The 22,564-nt window shown below is 45.4% G+C and overlaps 1 protein-coding gene across 1 annotated transcript; it reads left to right on the top strand.

The window, feature by feature from the left end:
* The first annotated feature begins 133 nt into the window (after positions 1–133).
* On the top strand, positions 134–16,016 carry TENT5B (terminal nucleotidyltransferase 5B). Its single transcript, XM_081920772.1, has 2 exons — positions 134–650; positions 12,597–16,016. Exons 1-2 carry the CDS (start codon positions 429–431, stop codon positions 13,614–13,616), a joined length of 1,242 nt encoding a protein of 413 aa, XP_081776898.1. The 5' UTR covers positions 134–428; the 3' UTR covers positions 13,617–16,016.
* The last annotated feature ends 6,548 nt before the right edge of the window (positions 16,017–22,564 follow it).

The raw sequence follows: 22,564 nt of genomic DNA, 5'->3' as shown, positions 1-22,564 counted from the left end.
TTGTTTCCAATTAGAACGTCCGGAGCTGCCAAAGTACGTCGAGGATTGGTTGGTCGAGCCGAGCCAATCGCAACGCGTCGCCGCAGGGATATATAAGACGGCTGCACACTTATAGGCATCCGCAGTGCTCGTGTTGCAGGCGCGGCTGGAAGGAGGGGACGGGTCGAAACAGGGACTTGGCAGTTGCACGCGGCGCGGTTACGCCTCCCTTTTCCCCGCCCCCTCCAGTCCCTTCAGATATAGGCTTGCTTCTCTCAGCTCCGCAGTGTGGTAGTTGCTGTTGCTGCTGTTTTTCTGCCCGGCCTGGAATTTTCTTTCGGCTTTTTTTTAAAAAAAAAATTTAAAAATTCAATCCGGTTTGGTTTTCTCGGCGAGTCCGGCCCGTTTTAATTTTCTCCTCCAGCCTCAGCGTTTCTTCTCTTCTCACCATGCGCGCGGCGGGGTCGGCGGCTGCGGTGACGGGCGCCGGGCCCTCGGGCGCTGCTGCGAGCTCGGAGAAGCAGCCGCCCAGCAGCGGCAGGGACGGGCGCTTCAGCGTCCTCGGCTGGGAGCAGGTGAAGCGGCTGGACCACATCCTCGAGGAGGCCGTCCCCATCCACGGCCGCGGCAACTTCCCCACCTTATCGGTGCGGCCGCGCAGGATCGTGCAGGTGAGTGGCAGGACCCGGTGGACCGGGGTGGCCGCGTACTTAACCCCCCCCCCCAAATAGAGGCATTATTAAGAATCGGCACGTTTACACGGGAGTAATCCCCGTTGCCTTCAATGGACCTGCCTTCTAAGGTTCTGACTCTTTCAGGAGAGAAAACTCTGGAAACAGTCTTAAAGGCACATCTTTGGGCTCTTCTTATTTATTAGGCTATTTAACCTTGCCCCGTCTGCCAATAACAGCCGTAAGTTCCTAACAGCAAAGAGAATCCACTGCAATTTAGCAATAAAACATGTCTTTTAAAAGAGCAGCGGTAAAGCATCGATTACTTTGCAGCAGGACATGCCCAAGATTGCACCCATTCGCCAGGCTTCTTATTGCATGTGATAAAAGTCCACGAGTTTCCCTCCTGACAAAGAACTCAAAGACAAATCTTGTCGCCTGATCTTAGTCATGTTTACTTGAATATAAAACTTGTTGAGTTCAGCGGGTCATACTCCCCAGGAAGTCTCCCTAGGGATGCAGCCTTAATAAGCAACATAGCTGTCAACTGTCATTAGGTCAGTGCAGCCTTCTCTAGCTATTATACAGTGTTCACTTATTTGACTCATTCTGAACTAGAATATCTGGTATAAAGCCTGTATGTAAGAGGCTGCATATATACCATACCTTTAAAGCACATTCTCTCCCCACCCTGAATCCTGGGAACTGTAGTTGTATCTCTAACAGAGCTACAATTCCAAGTACCCTTAACAAATGGCAGTTCCTTGGATTCTTTGGGAGGGTGCTTAAAATGTACAGTGTGTACTCAGGCTCTTCTAGTTCCTCTCCTAATTGACAGGCTATCTTGGATAACATTATTTATATACTAAAGGGCTCTTCTATGTAGCCATCATTCTTGATTGGAATGAATAGGTGTTTGTATAGCATAATTTTGTAGCCAGTTTAGCTATTGTGGCTCCTGCCGGAAAAGCCAAGGAAGCATATTGGCTGTGAGTACTTAGCCTTATACAGTATATTCTGAGAATGTAAAGCTTTTTGAGTAATTGTGCTAATCCTTCTCATAATCCCCTGTTAAACTAAATGAGCATTAACTCCATACTGTGGAGAGTAGGCCAGGCTTATATCGAAGCCAAAATTTGGGTGCCTTAATTGACAGCTCAGGCCTTGGCTAGCTGTAGGTTTGACAAAAACTTATTTAGCAGAGAATAGTTCAGAGTATTGTATATGTGGAGTTAGTAATTGCAACAACCTTGATATTGATGCCCCCAATTACAGGTGGGAGCCAAGAATGGTAGATTGCTGCAGTGTTGCACCAGAGCTGTAGCTCCTTTAATGAAATACAATTTCTAAGTTCTTAACTGTTGAGACTAGTTAAGTGAAATCTTAGAAATGAGGAGTGTTAGCTGTGATTGGTAGGATACTGAAAAGTGCCCTGATGTAGTGGGTGGTGGTATTAAGAAATTTATACACTACCCTCTATCAGAAGGCCACAGGATCGTTTACAGTACTACATGATAACATAAACGTAATACAAAGACAAGTGTAGGCAGTCTGTGTTTTAGGGTACCCTTCCCTTTGATCATGTGTATTAGGAAAAGGCTCTGTCCCTGGAGCAGAAGGGAATGGAAGACTTTAAAAAAACAACTCCCATGGGGTAACCATATCCGTCTGTTGCAGCAAAAACAAGAGTGACACCCTAAGATTTGTTAGTCCACAGAAGTTTATAGAATATCCAAACTAGCTATAATCCACGAAATTTTTTGTCATAGTAATCCAAGTCTTTAGGGTGCCATCGCTGTGGAGTAGGTGTTGCTGCCTGGGGATGACATTTGAGTTATCAGCTGTGAGGCAACACTCATTTTAACACAAGATTGTATGCTTACATCTGGTCATTGGCCTGTACTAGAGAAGATGGGTTGGTTCGCAGGTGGGAATTCTTGGATCACAGGGGCGGTAGGGCTGCAGCCCATTAACAAAAGTGTCTAGAGAGACAAGAACGGAAAAGACATCTTCTGGCTGTGAATCGGTTGTAAGGAGGGGAAAGAATGAACCGGGGGGGGGGGGTGCTGCCTGAAATGAAAGTACTTTCTATGTGCAATTTATGTTGAGCTATTTGTGGGACCTAGAGGAAGAGAGGTGGGGAGTGCCACACAGTGTCACCCCCAGATCCTAATAGAAAGAAGTTGGCAAAGTCCTTCCATATTGGAACAGCTCTTGAGACCTTCCATAGACTTGCTATGGAAGTCTATAGAAGTCTACTATGGAAGACTATACCTTCCATAGTAGAAACCCACAATTGTATACTAGGTTCAGATGCCCTATTTTGAAGGCAACCCTGTCCCAAGAAGAGCAATAATTAGGTTAAATAGGGTTGGGAGTATAGGAAGGCGTCGGTCATGGGTGTGCGACTGCAGTGGGTTGTTGGAGAGGAAACCTCAGGCTGGTGAGCAAGAGAGTCGATAGGCTGAGCACAGAGAGTTGGGCAGAAATAACCCCCTGCTCCTTTTCCCAATCCCTTCCATGTGTTTCCCTAGCGCCGTATTTCTGGCAATGGTCGGTCCCTAGACTTGATTGTCGGGGGTGGGGAAAACTTGCTCTACCGAAGCACGCTTAAGTCCATCCAGATAATTTTGCAGAAAAAGAAACGATTCCTTGAGCAGAGTTGGTTACAGCAAAATCCCATTCCATTAGAACATTCTGCTGTGGTCCAGGACCACCTTCACACCATACATTTAAAGCACTGTGACACCACTTTGAACAGTCATGGCTTCCTCTGAATAATTCTGGGAGCTGTAGTTAAGGGTGCTGAGTTGTTAGGCCACCTTTATTCCCCTCACAGAGCAGTTCTGAGTGGTTGAACAAACAATCCCCCTTCGCAGGCACCTCTGGGACCTCTTCAAAGATATGCTAGATAAATATGTGGAAGGAATGGACAAGTTCTTCCTCTTCCCATAGGAACATGTAGGAAGTTGCCTTATACTGAGTTAGGCCACTGGTCCATCTGGCTCCATACTGTTTGCACTGGCTGGCAGCAGCTCTCCAGGTTTTCCAGACAGGGTTCTCTCCCAGCCCTACCTGAAGATGCCAGTGATCAAACCTGGAACTTTCTGTAGGTAAAGAAGGTGTTCTGTCACTCAGCTGTGGCCCTTCCCAAAGGGTCTGAGGTTGTTTTGTTAAGGGAGTATTCTTTCCGCTGGTAAACAGCTGGCAATGCTGCAAAGGGTGAGGGTTAGTGCAAGAACAGTACTTATGTCTAGGAAAGGGGGGGGTGTCACTGCTTCAGAGCTGAAATTGGTGTCTACAACGCCTGATCTTTCCATTATTTGCAAATTGATGTCTACTGCTGTTGCCAACTGGCAATTGAAACAGAACTAGTGTGTCTGAGGTCAATTCTAAATTGTATTAAATTTGGTATTGTGTTAAACGGAGGTGTTGTATATGACTCCCCGGGGTTCCTTTGGGAGAAAGGGTGTGTTTAGAATCCTCGAAACAGCGTTGCCTTGACAGACTGTTTGGTAAGGATGGGTTTAAAAAGCAAGCATCCATATACAAAGTGTAAAACCACAAGATTTATAAGGAAACAGAACTGAAAGGCCACAACTGGCAGAGATGCCTCTTATGCCAAGCTGAGTTTGAACAGCTCTTACTCAATATCCTTTGGGGAGGGAAGAAACCAAGATGTGCAAGGCACTTAGTATCTGCCAAGGGTGGCTCCCTTAACTGGAGGAGGCTTTCATTTAGCTTTCTCATAAAGCACGGGAGGCTTATAGAAGCAATAGGAATTGTTGCCCCTGTGTATGGTTCGCATCTGTAGCGCGGCATCAGCCTCTTTCAAAGGTTAGTGGCTGCCTGCCTCAGTGAAACGAGGGACCCTTTCACACTAGGTCTTTAGCACAACTGATGCATTACTTCCTTGGCTGGAAATGAGTCTTCCAATATGGTTCCATGCGGCATTGAATGGTGTGCGAGATTCCCCATTACAATTCTCCAGAATTGTCCCTCCCCACCATAGCAAAAGCACACAGTGCATTGTTGGAACGTAGCTGAGAGTGGCTAAGAAATAGAATAAATAAAATTGCTGTGCAAGTCGGCTTATATTTTAGCGTATTAGTGCAGAAATGGAGGTAAGTGCCATCTTTTGAAGCTAATGGAGAATGGACTTGTACTCCTGCTATGATGAGTACAAACAGCCAGTGCAGGTTGAAATCCTACCGAGCAACTGCTTCCCAGCAAAGAGACTTGTAGCATCTTTGAAAACAGACTCACGGGAGCACAGTGGGGAAAGGCCAGCCATGTAGGAGGGTGGGTATTCCCCAGGTGACTCAGTAGTACTTTGCAAGTCCACATGTGTTGGCTGGTGGTGCAGATCAGAAATCTCAAGCCCTGTAGAAGACAAAAGAAGAGGAAAAACTTTAGAATGCAACAGTTTGGCAGAGTGATTTACCAGAACAGTTGTGTGTGTGTGTGTGTGTGTGTGTGCGAGCAAGCAATCGCCCAAGGTCACTCAGCATTAGATGTCACCATTGACTAGTCTGACTAAAGCAGTTCATGTCAAATGTTGGACCCTGCTCTGATGAGCTTGCATGCTGGCTGGCCCTTCATTTGGCACCCCTCTGTCAGCTTATATGGAGCTTGGAATCTGCTAGCAGAAAATAAATCTGCTGAGGTAGTGATATCTGGTCTCTTGGGCTTGGCTCTGTGCCATCAGGGCTTGGGAGTCTCTAGCTGTAGCGGGAATGGAAAAATCTGTGCAGGTTTCCTAGTCCCTATGGTTGAGAGATGTAGTGGGCCATCTGACTGCAGGAGTTGGGGCCGTTAAAATATTTTCAACTTCTTCCAACTTTTGATGGTAAATATTGCAGGTGACCATTATACAACAGGTCTGCATTTTAAGTTAACTGGACAGAAATGGGTTATTGGGGTTAATAAAATAGTAAATAAGTTTAAGTAATTGTAGGCAGCACAGATGTGTGTACAAAGACAGGCTCTATAGAGCAGCCTTTCTCAACCTTGGATCCTTAGATGATGTTGGACTGCAGCTCCCATCATTCTTAGCTAGCATGGTCAGTGGTCATAAATGATGGGAGTTGTAGTTCAAGAACATATGGGAACCCAAGGTTGAGAAAGGTTACTGCAGAGCAGTGACGGCCAAACTTTGCTCTCCAGCTGTTTTGGGACTACAACTCACATCATCCCTAGCTAACGGGACCCAGTGGTCAGGGGTGATGGGAACTGTAGTCCTAAAACAGCTGGAGGGCCAAGTTTGGCCATCACAGCTGTAGAGCATTTCCATGTACTTGATCCAAGAAGTGTAGGTTTACACACAAGTGTATTGCACAGCCCTTGTGAGGTAGACTGAGATGAGATAATGGTGACTTGTCCAGTGCCACTTTGCTGAGCATCATGGGTTCAAATCTCTATTTGTTCATATCTGTTTCTACCTGACCAGCTCAACCAAGAATTGCTGTAAAACTGACCTACAAGACAAAACCTGATGATAGGCTATCACATATGGGGGAGGTAGTAATGACGACAATGCTCGTGCCAGATGGACAGATATTTATTTATTTATTTGCTTTTTTATTGACAATAGATGGTTATTACTGGTCTTTAGTCTTGGATATTATCTTGATGGCAAAGGTTTAATAACAAAGTAGACCAACATGTTCTAGATTCGTAGATACAAACCTGACTTATAGCAGTTTAGCATCAGCTGATATTGCTGGTTCTTTTTATCTCCAGCACACTTTGACTTGCTTCTGTGCCTTCTGGGTTAATGACAGATTAACCCTACAGGTTTAACAGGCACAAAGCAACTTGTGCCCAGCTTTACCTACTAGCTTGGACTTCCTGGAAAGGTAAAACTACAACTCCATGTCTAAATATCAAGGTGGATTTTTAACATTCTAACTGGAACGCAGTGCCCTTAAAGTAGACATCTAAGTACAACACAGTAGCCTGAGCTATAGCTGAAATGGGGACAACCTGAGACAGGTAACTATGCAGTCACCATTTAGCTGAACATTACACTCACTTCCAAAGCGTGACTGTTTACAATTTTGGCACTTGGCTGCCAAACACTTCCAATCTGCAGAAAGCGAATCTTAGCACATTGTAACACTTCTGGGTGGAAATTGGACTTCGTTTGTACTTGGCAGTTTAACAGGAAGGTCTGATATGGAAGTACATTTCCTTTCTCTCCCTTATGGAGGGCAGTTTCTGCATGGCAAGGCAGAAGTCAGTTGCATGCACAGGGCTGGAGCTGCCGGAGAACTCGGCGCCCTGGTTTGTATGTACCGAAAGTGAATCAAACTGATATGTGCAATTTAACTACAGGCGGTTGTGGTTTGCTTTAATATTTTATAAATTATTATCCTCTGTATCAACAGCCATCCTTCAAGTAGCCAAAGGTTCTCCCTCCACCCCAATTTCATCCAAACTGTTTTGTGATGTAAGTTAGGCTGAGAGAAACTGACCAGCCCCAAGTCATCCTGCAAACAATGCCTAAGTTGGGCTTTGAACCCGGATCTCCCTGAACCACACTGGCTGTAACACATTATATTTCTTTACATAGTGATTATATTCATTTGTCAGGGAGGGGCATGTGTTAGTGCTAACATGTACATGGAAGCAAGGCCTTCTTGGTATACTTGACTTAAGTGAGCATCTGTGTAGAAAGTCAGTACACTGAAATCTCCAACAGCCACAAAACTGTCCAATGCTTGTTGACTCTTCCAATGAAGCTAGATAGCACTGAAGGTTGTTTCCAGTACAGTCCATTTGCCCTGAAATAGCCTGCTCTGCTGTGTGTCATAATTGCCACAAATTACTAGGGATTTGTTTGTCCGTGAAGTAGCAACAGTGTGCTTAGTAGGCATTAACGTTGCACCAATAAGCTGCTGCATATTCATTTTGTATGGGAGGTGGCTTCATTCCTCTGCAATGACTCACTAATGTAAAATAACTCACATTGGTTTCTGATTTTTTTTAAAGCATTGTTATAAAGCTGGCTGCCTTTCACAACATCAGTTATCAGGAGTTGAAGGTCTTCAAGAGGTGCATGCACTCATTGAATGAATTATGTGCAAGTTCAAAATGCTGTTAAATTTTGTCAGCAGTGTCATGATTTTCCTTAAAAATAGCTCAGAAATTCCTTTTCTTTTACTACAAAAAAGCTAAACTTTTCTGTCAGTATTTTCACTGTTTGAAATAAATGGCAACCCTAAGCAGAACACTCCATTTCATTGAGCTTTTGAATTGTGTACTTCTCATACCCTAAAACTTAAGGTAAAACTGCACTTGCCAAGGTAGACAATAAAGTGTATACGTAGGAAGAGAACATATTGTGAATAGCTTTTATGTGGACTAGGCCTGTGTTCCCATGGTGTGGTGCCCATGTACATGTCCCATGTCTGTGCTGTTTCTAAATTAGCAACGCCAGTCAACAAGGAATGGTTGCACAGAGGCAAAGCAGCTGCTGTGTGGCACCTGCAAGGTTTTTCTTTGTGGGACGGCACAAATGATGTGGCAGCTAGTGGAGAAGATTCTGCTGGCAAGCGATAAAGTGCTAATCCAGTATGCTAAAGATTTGGAAGGCAAGCGCTGGCATGTAGGAAATGGGCTTGTTTGATGAATTCAACTTTATTGGGTTAGGGATAGCAGTTGGGAGATAGCAGTAATGCTGATGATGGGATTTTAGCAGACTAGATGTAGAAGGCTGGCATGCTAGAACTGGATGGAGACACCTGGGTTTAGATCAGTAGTTCTAACTGGCCCCACTCCCTCACTGGAAACGAAAACAGCTTTTTTGACTAAAGGGATGGTTATGGCCTCTGGGTAGGCAGTTTGCCTTTCTGATCCATTTTGGGTTTGATGCCTTGAGGGAGCATCAGGACTGGTATGTGAAATTGTAGCACAGGCAGTAAATGGTCCTGGCAGCAACTACCCATGCTCTGTATCTGCCTGGTTTCCTTATACAAGCACGAGAAGCAAGAACACAGCACACACTCTCCAGTTCTGTGGAATGATGAAACCGACACACAAGCAAATCCACTTTCTTTGCAGAATTCCAAGACGATACAGAGTAATAGAGATTTGCCTCTTCGAAGTAACTTCCTCCTTTGCAGGAGTAACTTCCTAAACTTCCTACTACTTTGTACTAGTCAAAAGGGAGCCATTTGCCCTGGCTACGAAATGCTCAGAAATCCTAAGGCATGGAACTGGTTGCAATTGGATGACATGCTAAACACACCATGTAACTGGTGGACGCATACCTATGAAATCTAAATAGAATGCTTGTTAGCAGAAATATGCCAGGCTGCAATGTGATTCAAAGTAGCTATCATTTGAGAGTGGGGAAGAAGACAAGTAGAAGTAGAGCACTGAACCAAATGCAACAGTGCAGTTTCTATTGAATGCAAATAGAGGTGGTATCTGATTATGTATAATGCGCTGCAATTTAAGTTAATCTATTGATTGGCTAGAAAGAAACTGCAAGCCTGAGTTGTTCAAGCTCTTATTTAGGCAGATGGGTTGGGGCAAAGCACCCTGTTTTAGGCAGGTCACAGCCAATTTTGTAAAAGCTTTTGCAGATGCCTCCAATAAGTACCGGTATATAACCTACTTAACCACTCCATAGAACTTGCATGGCATTTACATATTTTACAAAAGATGTTGCCCAGGTCATTTGGAAGACACGTCACTAAACAACTGCATCCGTCCAGCACTTCCATCATCTAGCAGAAAGGGTAGCATAGCACTTTTCTGTGGCTGCATTTGCACACTGTGCTAAACCATCAGTCTACTCTGAATGTGCAGGTGGTTCTTGCTCTGCTTGAAAAGGCAACAAGCCACAATTTTGGCACCCAAACCCAGGAGCCACATTCTGAGGACAAAGTTTGTTGGCTTTATCAATCATGGATGGCCTGAGCAACGCAAGAAACCTGGCCCCGGGACCTTGGTTTGATGCTCAGGCTAAGGGTAGACTGAAGCTAGAGCCATCTTTATGGTTTACTACGATATACAAACAGGGCCAATTTGATCCAACTAGTTTCATTTTACTCTAGAAAGTGAACTTGTCAAAAGTGTCAGCACTGGGGGTACCCTTTGGAGTAGACATACCGTACCTCTGTTTGGCTTCATCCCTTGTTAGATGTTAATTATAGCCTGCATTGCAGTGTGACAAATAGATCCAGAGGAGCCAACATGCCTCATAGATTCGACTGTGCCAAAGCACAGGTTTTAAGAAGGGCCTTTTGTTGCCCATCCATTTAAACAACCAGAGTGGTTGGGGCAACTCAGATGGGTGGGGTATAAGCAATAAAATTGTTATTATTATTATTATTATTATTATTATTATTATTATTATTATTATTATTATATTTTATAGATGGCATGTGTCTGCCCACACATCTTTTTTTGTTTTAAGAAACATCACACCCATGTAGCTTTCAGCAATGCTACTTTAGCATTAAAGGGCTGATGTTTTTAAAGGGAAGCCAGTGCTTTTTAAAAACAAAACAAAAAGAACCCTAGCCGCACACTCAAACAGCTCCCGGCAGTTTTCTGTAAACAGAAAGGCGAATGACTCTGACCAGATAAACATTAGTCAGTCTCAGATGCAGAGCTTGCCAGTCTTGAGCAAGTAACCTAAAAAGGCAGTCAGTTTTGTGAATGCTTGATGTGTGTAGCCTTTAAACCAAAAGAGGTAAGGAACACTGGATGAAAAGGCAGCTGAATAAGCTGCTGTGTCTGGCCTACCAAGTGGGTAGGTGGCAACACAGTAGCTCTATATACGGACCCGTGTTCCCCAAAAGAAGGCAAGCAGCCCTCTTCTGTTAGCTTCTGCCAACAAGCAGCCCAAATTGTTGCTAGATAAATGAGAGTTTGCCCTACCACACAGCTTTCTTCTTTTCATAATCCAAACTGAAGTGTGCCTGTTCATGTTTTAATTATTTTTTTGCTATTTTACAACCGCCGGGGGCGCATCACATTTGTCAGGGATAAAAGTAATAAAGTTACCAACTTCCTTAACATTAAAATTTACCAAATTCCTTCATATTAAAGCTCCCCCCCCCCTTATACACAATTAAGATAGCTTCTTTCCTAATATATCTGAAAGCGAAGTCTTCTCTTCCCTGCTGCATATTTGAAAGTTTGACTAAGCTGTACTCGTAGGCTAAATTCTGCTCTAGGTTTATGAATCCGGTGTTAGTGTTCTAGTTGGGGGTTTGTTTGTTTTTTAAAAAAGCATAATATAAATGCCTCCAAGATGAATTATATTTGCCTCCAGCCTTTGTCCGGATGACGAAGGATACACTTTGTATGGTTCAGCTACCCTTTCAGTACTTGCAAATACCTGGTTGTACTTGGCCTACATGTTTGGTGCAGGCATATTGAAGTTACGGTGACTTACTCTGGAAGATCCACTAACAGACTGTGGGTGTGGTTTATTTCCCCTTTGGTATATTTCAGGCACGTCCAACAGGTAGATTGTGATCTACCAGTAGGTCACTGGATGTCTGCCGTGCACCCCCAAAATATGGGGCTTTCCTCCTCCCTAAGAAAAGCTCAACAACTTTGACCTGAACTCCCAAAAAACAGGGCTTTCCCTTTGACGCCTGGTATATTTTAACCTACCTTGATTCTCACAGTTAGCGTCACCCTTGCAGCTGCCCCTTGGATTGGCTTCATGTTGGCAAGTTAAATCTCTAAAATAGGAGTGGAGAACCTTTGGCTCTCCAGGTGTTGCTGAACTACAACTCCCATCATCCCTGACAACTTGCTGGCACTGATGGGAGTTGTAGTTCAGCAGCCTCTGGAGAGGCCAAAGGTGCTCAAAAAAGACACAGCCTGGAAACCCAAGACTCTGGTTAGGTTCATATGGCGGTTCTTTTGCTATAGAGCCCTGGTAAGAGCAGCTCCAGAAATGAACAAAAGCACCACCAATATTTTTAGGCGCCTTGTGCCAGTTAGACGTGTTTGGTGCTGTAGGCTCCTCCCTTGGCTCTTAATCTTGCCATTTTGCACGCCAGATGAAAGTTCTAGGATACTCTTGGCTTAAGAATAAAGGCTGTAGGAGGAGGCATGGTTTCCTGCATTGAACTTGTCCAGGCAGCTGCTGCTTTAGGGTGGGGATCAGCAACAGATCTCCAGTTCCCAACATGGAATGCCTGAACAGCAGTGCTCATGTAAGCCCATTTGTGCTCCGAAGCCTATTTGAGGTCAAACGAGATGCGACGTCAGCAGATAGGTGATCTTCCAGTTTTTTTTGTTTTTTTGTTCAATGGAATAGTCGCTTGGGTAGGTGTAAACCCTTCCCATGTCACTCCCTAGTTTGAAATTGCTCTGTCAAAGCAACTCGCCCCTGGAAACATACAGGTACCTATGGCCTGGGTTCCCCTCTGAGTCACTGAGCAGCTTAGTGGAGGTGCTGGCACATTGGAGAAGGCTGAATGGCTAGTAGAAGCAGCATGGTTACCATCAGACCTGTGGCCCCTGCTGCTGCTGAACTACTTTTAAAACCAAAAACGTATGATCACTGATCTCCTGATCTAGTTGCATCCATGGAAACTAAAGGTTGTATCCTCAGTAGCATTAAGCAACTCATTTAATCAGTACATGGATTTCTCCTTGCACAATGGATGCCTCCCCCCCCCAGCACCCCTTGAATGTGTTTTAGGAGTTCCCCACCATGACCACCCTTTGGAGCAGATTTGGGGAGTATGTTGGGCCATGTGCAGAGGACTGAGAGGAGGGAAGTTGCATAGCATGAGCGGAAATTCTTGTATTGATGGGATGTGTTGGATATGCCCCAAGTCTTGCATTTAGCCCTTAGGTTAACATACTCACACAGGTCACCGATTTAAACACACCAGCTGATGTTTGCTTAGGCCATTTAAAGTTTCCTCCCATACTTACAGCAATGTGCTTTTCCCCGTGTTGTAGGTGGTCCGTAGCCGTCTGGAGAAGCAGGGAATTGCAGTCCACAACGTGAGGTTGAATGGCTCGGCCGCAAGCCACGTGCTGCATCAGGACAGCGGTCTGGGGTATAAAGATCTGGACCTCATTTTTGGTGTAGACTTGAAGAGTGAGGACGTCTTCCAGCTAGTGAAAGATGTAGTGATGGACTGTCTGTTGGACTTCCTCCCGGAAGGGGTAAATAAAGATAAGATCACTCCTATGACGCTAAAGGAGGCCTATGTGCAGAAGCTAGTGAAAGTGTGCAATGAAACAGACCGCTGGAGCCTTATTTCACTTTCAAACAACAGCGGGAAGAATGTGGAGCTCAAATTTGTAGACACTCTCCGGCGGCAGTTTGAGTTCAGCGTAGATTCCTTCCAGATAATATTGGACTCACTGTTGCTTTTTGGAGAGTGCTCAGAGAACCCGATGTCTGCAAACTTCCACCCGACAGTCACCGGGGAGAGCATGTACGGGGACTTTGAGGAGGCAATGGACCACCTGAGGAACCGGATCATTGCCACCAGGAATCCAGAGGAGATCAGAGGTGGTGGGCTTCTGAAGTACTGCAACCTCCTGGTGAGGGGATTTAAGCCCAAATCGGAAGTAGACATGAAGGCGCTACAGCGATACATGTGCTCCAGGTTTTTTATAGACTTTCCTGACATTGGGGAGCAGCAGCGGAAGCTGGAGTCTTACCTTCAGAGCCACTTTGCGGGGATGGAGAGCAAGCGGTACGATTGCCTGATGACCCTTCACAGGGTGGTGAATGAGAGTACGGTGTGCCTGATGGGACACGAGAGGAGGCAGACGCTGAACCTCATTGCCATGTTGGCTGTGAGGGTCCTGGCTGAGCAGAACATAATCCCGACTGTCACGAACGTGACCTGCTATTATCAGCCAGCCCCTTACGCCAGCGAAGTAAACGTAAACTACTATGTAACCCACATGCAGCCTCTGCTGCCTTGCAGTCACTCCTATCCAACTTGGCTTCCCTGCAACTAACCACTGACATTGCTCCAGTCCTTGTTCTCTGGGAAGCAGAGGCTGTACAATTCAGAAGAAAAATGGGTCTCTTGCTCAAAATGTCTTCCTCCTACATAGGAACAAAGTCTGCTGTATATTGTGGGCAATTGTGCAGTGTTATGAGTAGTTACCAGAGATGTTTACAGTAAGAAAATGATTGAGTTTATGTATGAGGTGGATGGATAGGATTAGGTTAAAAAAGCAGAGCTGCACTACCTGAGATGCAAGCTGATTTTCTTTCTTTAGTACACGAAGCATTAAGGGCTGTGCAGACTCTGTTTCTGAAGATATGCCAGAGTGGCAGATTCCTTTTAGGGGACCAAAGAAATCCTATTCAAGTGCCTGCAACCAAAAAAAAAACAGAAAAGAAAAAAGAAAAAAAAGCACTGTACCTTAATTTTTTTTTTGTAGGGGGTAGAACTCCCTGTTGGTAGTTCAGTTTGGGATGTCTGCGATGAATATTGGGGGAGTTTGGGGGTCGCTTGATCATTTCTGTTGGGGGAACCGAAGTGGGCCGGGGGCTTGTAAAAGGAGCCAGTGTACCATGGCTTGCTGCCCCGATGGACCAGCTGTATTTATTAGTCAGAGGAGAGCTGTGGGGTAGGGTGGGGGTGGGACAAGAGAATGGGGTTGGATTCACAGCAGCAGATGTTTTGACAGATGATCATGAGCACTAAAAGAATGGGAACCTGCCCCCAAAGTATTACTCTTACTCAATGTGCCGTGCCAAAAAACCCCCCAAAGATGTGACTTTCTGAAGGAAAGGATCTAGACTAGTGTTTGCTGTATCAGTAACATCAGGGGAATGAGCAGGTATGGGAATTCAGTGTGATATTAAAATGACTGGCTAACTTTTATTAGGAGTTTAAATGAGCTGCACACAGTGCGCCAACATGGGCAGAGAAGTCTGTTCATTTTAGTAGTTGCAGAGCTGATCCAGATGCCCTGATCCTCTTAGTGAAGGGCAGCAGCTGCCAACATCATCCATAGGCTCTGAAAGCTGCTCTTCTTTCTGGAGGCCTGTGTGCAGCTGCTTGGCTCCATATGGAAAAGATTCCCAAGTTTTGGTACTTTGGTGTTAGCAGTGGAAAGGCAGTGGGAGAGAGCTGTTGGTAGCCAAATTTCTGAACCCAAGAGGCTCTTGGTGTCTTGTTCAAATGCAATAGGAAGAGTCAATACAGAGGCTGCCAGCTGTTGGACCACAACTCCCATTAGCTCCAGCTAGCATGGCTTATTGACTGAGTAGTGATGGGAGTTGGTCCAGAAACATCTAGAAAGCACCGTGTTGCCTACACCTGAAATACACAAGCTTTTGAAGTAGTTACTTGCACAGCACAATAGTTCTTTTTACTGATGTTTTTGGATTGCCTGCCAGTTCCTTGTGCAATGTGTCAGTTCAGGTTGTTTTAATGCTTTTTTAGGAAGCTGAGGCAAAGATTGCTAGCTTTTTGGGTAGACCTGCTTTTTTTGAAAGGGCTACAAGAAGATGCTTCATGGTGTATCCTTGAAGGGCGACTGACTTACTAATCTGTTTCTTTGCAGTAAAGCTGTACCACATTTGGGCAGGCTGAAAAAAAATTGAAATAAAATATCATACTTGGATTGTGTCTAAGTAAAATTCTGCCTCTTCCTGGGAAACACGAGCTAGTCTGGCAAGACCAAGCTGGGCTGTTTGTTTTAAAAGTCTGCTGCCATGTTGTTTGCTTCTGTCTTGTCACGACTCTGACTGGCTGAGAAGGCACAATTGCTCATCTTTTAAGAGGTCCAATACTATGTAAGTGAAGAGTTCCCCGAAAAATAAACGGCTCTCAAAGACATTTCCTTTATGTACAGTAAATCCTTCCATGCTCCAAGATGTGTGTGGCTGCAGGGTCTAATGTAAGGGGCTTCACCAGGTTATTCCTCCTTCACTTGAGGAAAGGGCTTCTTCTCGATTATCTCCTTTTTGACAGCTTTCAGTACTTCACATTTAAAAGGGGAGAAGTGGTTTCGCACTAAAGGAGCACAGCTGATTAGCAGCACTTTTTGGCAGAATTGTGAATGAGAAGCCTAAGTGGTAGACCTGCCTCGTTTAAGCAAACAAACTTTCCCCTCCAATCCAAGGGCTTGCTGGAGAAATTTAAAGAAAATTGCACTTTTTGTGGTGTGCGAATGCGTGGTGAAATTCTCACAAATGGCTGCATCAAACAAATGCTGTGATCCTGCTGTTTCTTTGTATGTGTGGGGGTATCTGAAAGATTCGAAGAGTGTAACACTTTGGCATTTCCAGTCTTGCGTTTGAATGTGTTCTGCAGCTATCGAACCTGTCATGCAGTAGGCCTGACGTAACTTGCTAGATTCTTTAGAATCTGTCACCATAAATAAATACAATGTATTGAACTTTTTTGGGTTATTCTTCTTACTTGATTGCACGACGGTGCCATGACCACTTGCCACCCTTCTGCCCTTTGAGATGACTTGTCTGAAACAAGGCGAATTGGGCAAAAAGAGGTCGTGAGCATTCCTGTCCCCTGAGTTGGCTTTCAAATTGCTACCCTATCTTCTGCCGAATATCTTCTCAGGCACTTCAGAAACAATGGCTGGCACCTCACCAGTTGTATTACACCGGGACTGATGGCAGCCACCTTAACGAAGAAGGCAGAGAGTAATTACAAGCACATATAGGCCCCCCTTTTAACTAAAGTTGGTAGAATGAATGTTTCTACCTGTGCTCCGTTAACTGCCAGGCATACTGCTTGTGATGAAGGCTTGTTTAAGTCTGTTCCTGGAGTTGAGTGACTGGTCAGGGGTGGAAGCAAAGTTTAAAGGAGCTTTTCCTCCAGCCTGGGTCCCCATGAAGGCTGTCAGACTCCAACTCCCATCAGCCTCTGAGAATAGAATTTCTGCATCATCTAGAGGGCAACAAGCTGGAGAAAGCGGACTTAATTGTGGTGGGAGCAATTCATTGAGAAACCTTGATCCATGAGATGGCCAAATTAGCTTGAGGCTAAGCGTTGCATAAGCAAGCCATTAAACTCAGCGGGATTTGGGAACCTTTGGCCCACCTAGTGGTGTTGAACTACAGCTCCCATCAGCCCCAGCATTGTAGCTGAGCAATATCTGGTTCCCCACACCTGAGCTAGAAAACCCCCAACCTGGTGCCTGTTAGGTATCGTTTTATCTCCTGACTTCTATCAGCCCTAGATAGCATGGTCAGGAGTCAATGAGCATTGTCAAATACTGTAAGGAACCAGGTTAGGGAAAGCTGAGCTGGATTACAAGGGAAATAATGTTTCTTTGGCTGGAAATTGCAGTCTAATATCAGAATTAGAGTGGGGTGGATACATGGGCTCAGACAACGTCAAATTTAGCAACCTACATGTACTGCCCTAGTTCTGTGTCAGCAATCAATGCGCAGCTCACTGGGAGAATTCAAGGCAGAACTAAGACTTCCTTGTGTTAGGACACATTACCCTTATGCATAGTATGCCTTCGGTTTCTCCCTACCAAGTTTTTCTCTTTTGCTATTCCAGTTGCATGATCTTTCCTGTCCATTATTTTCTGCAGTAGACAGTTGTCTCTTTTAATCTGACTAGAGCAGCACAAAACACCTGACCTGGTTGGCTTTTTCCATTGTTTAGCCTGATCTGTTTGAACAAAAGGATGCTGGTAGAAAACACTAGGTTTGATCTGAAAAGAGGCTTTCAAAATTTTTTTTTAGTGTCTGATCTTTTAAAAAAAATGAAATAAAAAAATATATTTTCTCAGAAGGTGGTCTGTCATTTCTTGGATAAGCAGAATACAAAAATGCTAAAAGGCAATGGTTTATCAATGCCTATAAGCTCATTACTGGCCTGTCAGTTTGTCTTAACAATCAAAGCTGAGACACTTCACTAGATCCCCAGAAAATATAATGGCAACTTATTTCAGAGAAACAATGCTGTATTGTTTTTAACACTTGATTGGAAGCCGCTCAGAGTGGCTGGGGAAACTCAGCCAGATGGGCGGGGTATGAATAATAAATTATTATTATTATTGAGTTGATAGCACTGTTTTTAATACTTACTTACTTGGGGAATGGGGAGTCAGATGAGTTTTTTTTTTTAAGACTTTCTGCTTTCAGTAGAGAGCCAGTGTAAGGTAGCACTTAGCTTTGGAGTAAGACCTGGAAGACCAGGGTTCGAATCCCCACTCGGCCATGGAGCTCTCTGGGAGACCTTCGGTCACTGCCTCAGCCCTAACCTACCTCATAGGGTTATTGTGGGGATTAAATGAGGAGGGGGTGAACCATGTGTGCCATGTGTGCTCCTTTGAGGGAAAAGGGTGGGATATAAATGCAATGAATACATAAGTCTGTTGGGGTAAAGTGCATCTTAAATAGGACTTTTGGGCAAACACAACTTTGGATTTATCCACACTTACCTTTTGTTCTCTTTCAAGACTCAGGTTCACGTTTCAAACCATCAGAACACCCTTTTTTGCCCTCATGAAAACCTGTTCTTTAGCTCTCAATCAGAGCAAACAGCAATTTGGTTTTTCTGTGGGTTGCCATTTGCTCCATCACAATATTAAAGAGGGGTGTGTGGGGGGAAAGCTCTGGATGGGAAAAACGGTGCTCATACACAGAGCTTTAAAGCATGAACTCTGCATGGAAAGACAGAGGGAAAGTATGAATAAGCCCCATATTTTGCCCTTTGATATCTAGCAGCTCATTGCCTGCTGCTTTCCACTTGGAATTTCAGGACAGGGTTGGTATCACAATTGGCAATTCAGGGTTTCCCAGTATCTGCTTTCAGAAGTGGTACATAAACAAATTTGTTGGGCCTGCCTGCTGTGAAGCTATCTTCATGTGAGCCAGGATGTGGACTTGGAGCAGGAATAGCTGTGTTTGAGCTGGTTTACTTCATTGAAGCTTACCTTTGGACTTCTCAGCTCAGCCTACCACACAGGGGCGTTGTGGGAGTAAGATGCAAGGGCAAACCTTCCTTGGAGACTGGATGGCCATATGTCAGGAATACTTTAGCTGGGATTCCTGCATTGCAGGGGGTTGGACTAGATGACCCTTGGGTCCCTTCCAGCAGTAAGATTCTATGATGTGTGTCACTCTGAGCTCCCTGGAAGAAAGGAGCATTGCCATGCATTAACGTGCAATTGAATAATGACGCTCTCGCTCGCTCGCTCGCTCGCTCTGCATTTTGCACAAACATACCTATTTCCCCCTCTCAAAAGTCTCTGGGCTTGGCTGTTTGTTTTTCTAGGAATGTGGAATCTCTGCATCTTCAGATGTAGTTAGACTACAGCTCCCTTGGCTTGGCCATGCTGCCTGGAGCTACCAGGGGTTGGGAAACCACAAATATCTGGAGGAGAAATGGACTGTCAGGAGAGAGATTAAACTACATTTATAATTTGTCTTTCTCATGAGGACTTCTGCTGATCTTACATGACACAGAGATGGGATCTGTCCCTGCCAAAATATAAAGCCCTGGGGATCTAAAGCTCCCTGGCTCTACCCTTTCTTGATGGGCACAGTAACAGTATAGCAGAAAATCCCTCCAGGGTGATATATTAGGCAGGGACACTGAGGACATGTTTTATTGGGAGGTTGGTCTGGAGCACTATGACATAGACAGCGTGACTTGGCCTGTGGCAGCAAAAAGGCTAGTTCTGCCCATACCTCTTGGCATTTTTGGATCACGAGTTCTGGCCTGGGAATGGCAGGTAGATTCCCAGTCTACCCCCACTACTCTGTAAGAACACTTAGCTCTTAATTGGAGGCTTGCTTTGACTCAGTATAAATCTATCTCAGTTTTATTTACACTGAGAATGGGGAACTTGTAGCCCATCAAATGCTCCTGGACTGCAACTCACTCCATCTTTTACCAGTGGCCATGTTGGCTGAGGCTGACGGGCAATGGAGTCCAGCAACATCTAGAAGACCCCAAGCTCCCCATCCCTGGTTTACATTGTCTGGCTGTGGTCTCCGGTGTTTCAGGCAGGGGTGTCTGTCTCTTTCTCTGCCCTACCCCAGGCTGAACGCAGAACATTTCACAAGGAAAGCAGGTGTTCTGCCCCTGAGCCACAGCCCTTCTTTCTGGGGCCCATGGGGACTGCATTTAGACTGAACAAGCTGGACCCATCCTTTAGTCACCCCATCCATCACTGTGTGCCAGTAGGGTGAGAGAAGCAGTGTGGACTGGGCTGCAAGGACCAGATATACTCCAAACTCCAAACAAGGGCTCTCGTAACATGCTCTCAAGTGCTAGACTAGGCCGCTGTAATGCGCTCCCTTAAAGAGCTGAGGCGCTTCAGCCAGCACAGCATGTAGCTGGCAGGTTGCTCGAGGAGGCCTGGCATTCAGATCATGTTGCACCAGTTCTGTCCAGTGGTGTCGGTTGCCCAATCATTTTCAGGCTCGATGCAAAGTGCAACTTAATAAAGTGAGCAAACGTTTCGTACTATGGTAGTTAACAACACACTTTTGTAGGGACCTAGTGTCCACAGAAGAAAAATAAATCATTGTGCTCGGCATAGAATCATAGAATTTTTTAGTTGGAAGGGACCCTGAGGATCATAGTCAAATAATTAGGGTTGCCATATGTCCTCCTTTTCTGGGACACGTTCTCTTTTTCATGCGTCCTAGCGATCCAAAGTTAAAAGCAGAAGTTGGCAAATGCATCCTCTTTTTTTGCTCTTCAAAATATGTCAGCCCACAGGTGACACATTTTCTGTTTTATTTTCGTCATCCATTTAAAAACAGCTATCCATGTTTATCCATTTAAGGGACGCGGGTGGCGCTGTGGGTAAAACCTCAGTGCCTAGGACTTGCCGATCGCATGGCCGGCGGTTCGAATCCCCGCGGCAGGGTGCGCTCCCGTCATTCGGTCCCAGCGCCTGCCAACCTAGCAGTTCGAAAGCACCTTCGGGTGCAAGTAGATAAATAGGGACCGCTTACCAGCGGAAAGGTAAACGGCGTTCCGTGTGCTGCGCTGGCTTGCCAGATGCAGCTTCGTCACGCTGGCCACGTGACCCGGAAGTGTCAGCGGACAGCGCTGGCTCCTGGCCTATAGAGTGAGATGAGCGCACAACCCTAGAGTCTGGCAAGACTGGCCCGTACGGGCAGGGGTACCTTTACCTTTACCTTTATCCATGTTTAATCAATACATGTCAAGACAGCTTGTGCTCTAGCAATTTAAACAACAACATTGCCAAGGAATATAACCCACAAAGCTGCAGCAAATATAGCAGGCCATTCTGTGCTCATTGCATTGCCAGCTTTGCACTCTCGGTTCCAATAGGGACCCCACAGTTCTGTGCCAGGGCTGGCCAGCTTGTGGCTCTCCTGTTGATGCTGGACTCCCAACTCCCATCCACCCCAGTTAGCACAGCCAATGGCCAGGGATGATGTGGGGGCTGTAGTTCAATGCTACCCGGAGGGAAAGGCCTCTGTTGACACCGTTCCTTCTCACAATGCAATCACGGCTGTTGCTGTCATGACAGGCAGAGAGGGCAGGGCACACAGGTGATCAGACAAGTCACATGTGATGCTCACTCGAAAGTCGTAGCTTGAGCCAGGTTTCCACTATCAATTCCGATGGGCCCCATGTGGGCGGAACGGCTGCGAGACAGATTGCAGCACCTCAAGCCGAGACCGGTGCAGTATAGGTAGAGCAGGTGCTGACGCCGTTCCTTTGAACAATGCAACCCCGCCACTGCTGCCATCATGCCAGTCTGTTATGCAGACAGGAGTGGAGAGGGTGGGACGCAACAAATGGCGATGAGACAAGTCACTGCCTCGTGGACCCACACCCAGTGAGCAACAGCCCCATTGTGCTTGCCTGGTGTGTCATCCAGCTGCAATGCTTTAAAAGGACTTGCTCTTAAAACATTCACAAGGTGATTTTCAAATGTCAGGGCACCAGTGAAACCTGAGAGATGCACTTTCCTTGTTAAATAGATAGGCTTGTCCCAGCCAAATAGCTCCAGTCAGCAGTTAGATAAAATCTCATTATGTGTTTTCCTGCTTTGCTGAAATGTCTTTGTTATCTTATTAACGCTCATCATTTCTCTGCTTCCTTTGCAGAGTCTGGAACTTCTAAGGGCAAAACAATCCCATCTAAAATACCTTTTTGTGGGGGTTGGGTAGGGTGGATATTGAACCAATATTTTAATACCACAATGATAAAAGCACGCAAACCCGTGGGAAGGGGAGATCCATTTTTTAATTAAAAAAAAACCCCTTAATTATTTCCCTACAGATGGGAAATTACCTCCACCCACCCACAATTTTTGGAAAATCCAGTGCCTGGCAAGGGACACTAGGGTGGCTGTTTAAACATCACCCCAAAAAGGACAAAGTTACAGATTTGCATTAAGAATGCATGTGCAAATTTATACAGACAGGTACAAATTTGGGAATTTTTAAATATAATTTAAATTGAGATACAGCCCATGTCACAATAGCAAGGAAGACTGTCCCCAGGTGAGCTGCATGTGCCTGCTCTGTCTGCTGCCCAGGTGCTGTTAACTGTTGATTGGCAATTTTAAGATCCCTCCCGCTCTCCTCCTTGTTAATACTCTTTGCCTTCAAATCAGACTTGGACCAGACAGTCTTTCAAATAGTGAACTCCTTCAAACAGAGCATGAGCGGGAAAGCTTTATTGGCCTAGCAGGCCAGATCTTTACCTATCCCTTTGGTTCAACTTAGATGGGTGAGTGGGACAACCCACCTATCAACCATCTGGTATCATAGGAGTTTAAGTGATTGGCAGGTCGATGGTACTGCCTACTTGTTGCAGCTGGCCAGTGAGGGTGAGGATAATGACTCCCCACCCAACAGCTGATGAGTGGGGAGTTCAGTCCTGCTTGGGGACTTCCCAGCAGCCAATCCAACTGCTTCTCTACCTGCCCCATACCTGACATCACATATGATGTATGGTATGGAGCAGGTG

This window comes from Podarcis melisellensis (genome assembly GCF_964234715.1).
Source record: "Podarcis melisellensis genome assembly, chromosome: 8".
Taxonomy (NCBI): domain Eukaryota; kingdom Metazoa; phylum Chordata; class Lepidosauria; order Squamata; family Lacertidae; genus Podarcis; species Podarcis melisellensis.
Note: the sequence above shows the minus strand (reverse complement) of the source record. Positions and strands in the feature narration are given on the sequence as shown.

Bases quoted from the DNA above. Each gene is read 5' to 3' on its own strand.
- TENT5B (XM_081920772.1), top strand. From the start codon at position 429: ATGCGCGCGGCGGGGTCGGCGGCTGCGGTGACGGGCGCCGGGCCCTCG. The intron at 651-12,596 runs GTGAGTGGCAGG...CCCGTGTTGTAG, and splicing joins GGCCGCGCAGGATCGTGCAG to GTGGTCCGTAGCCGTCTGGA.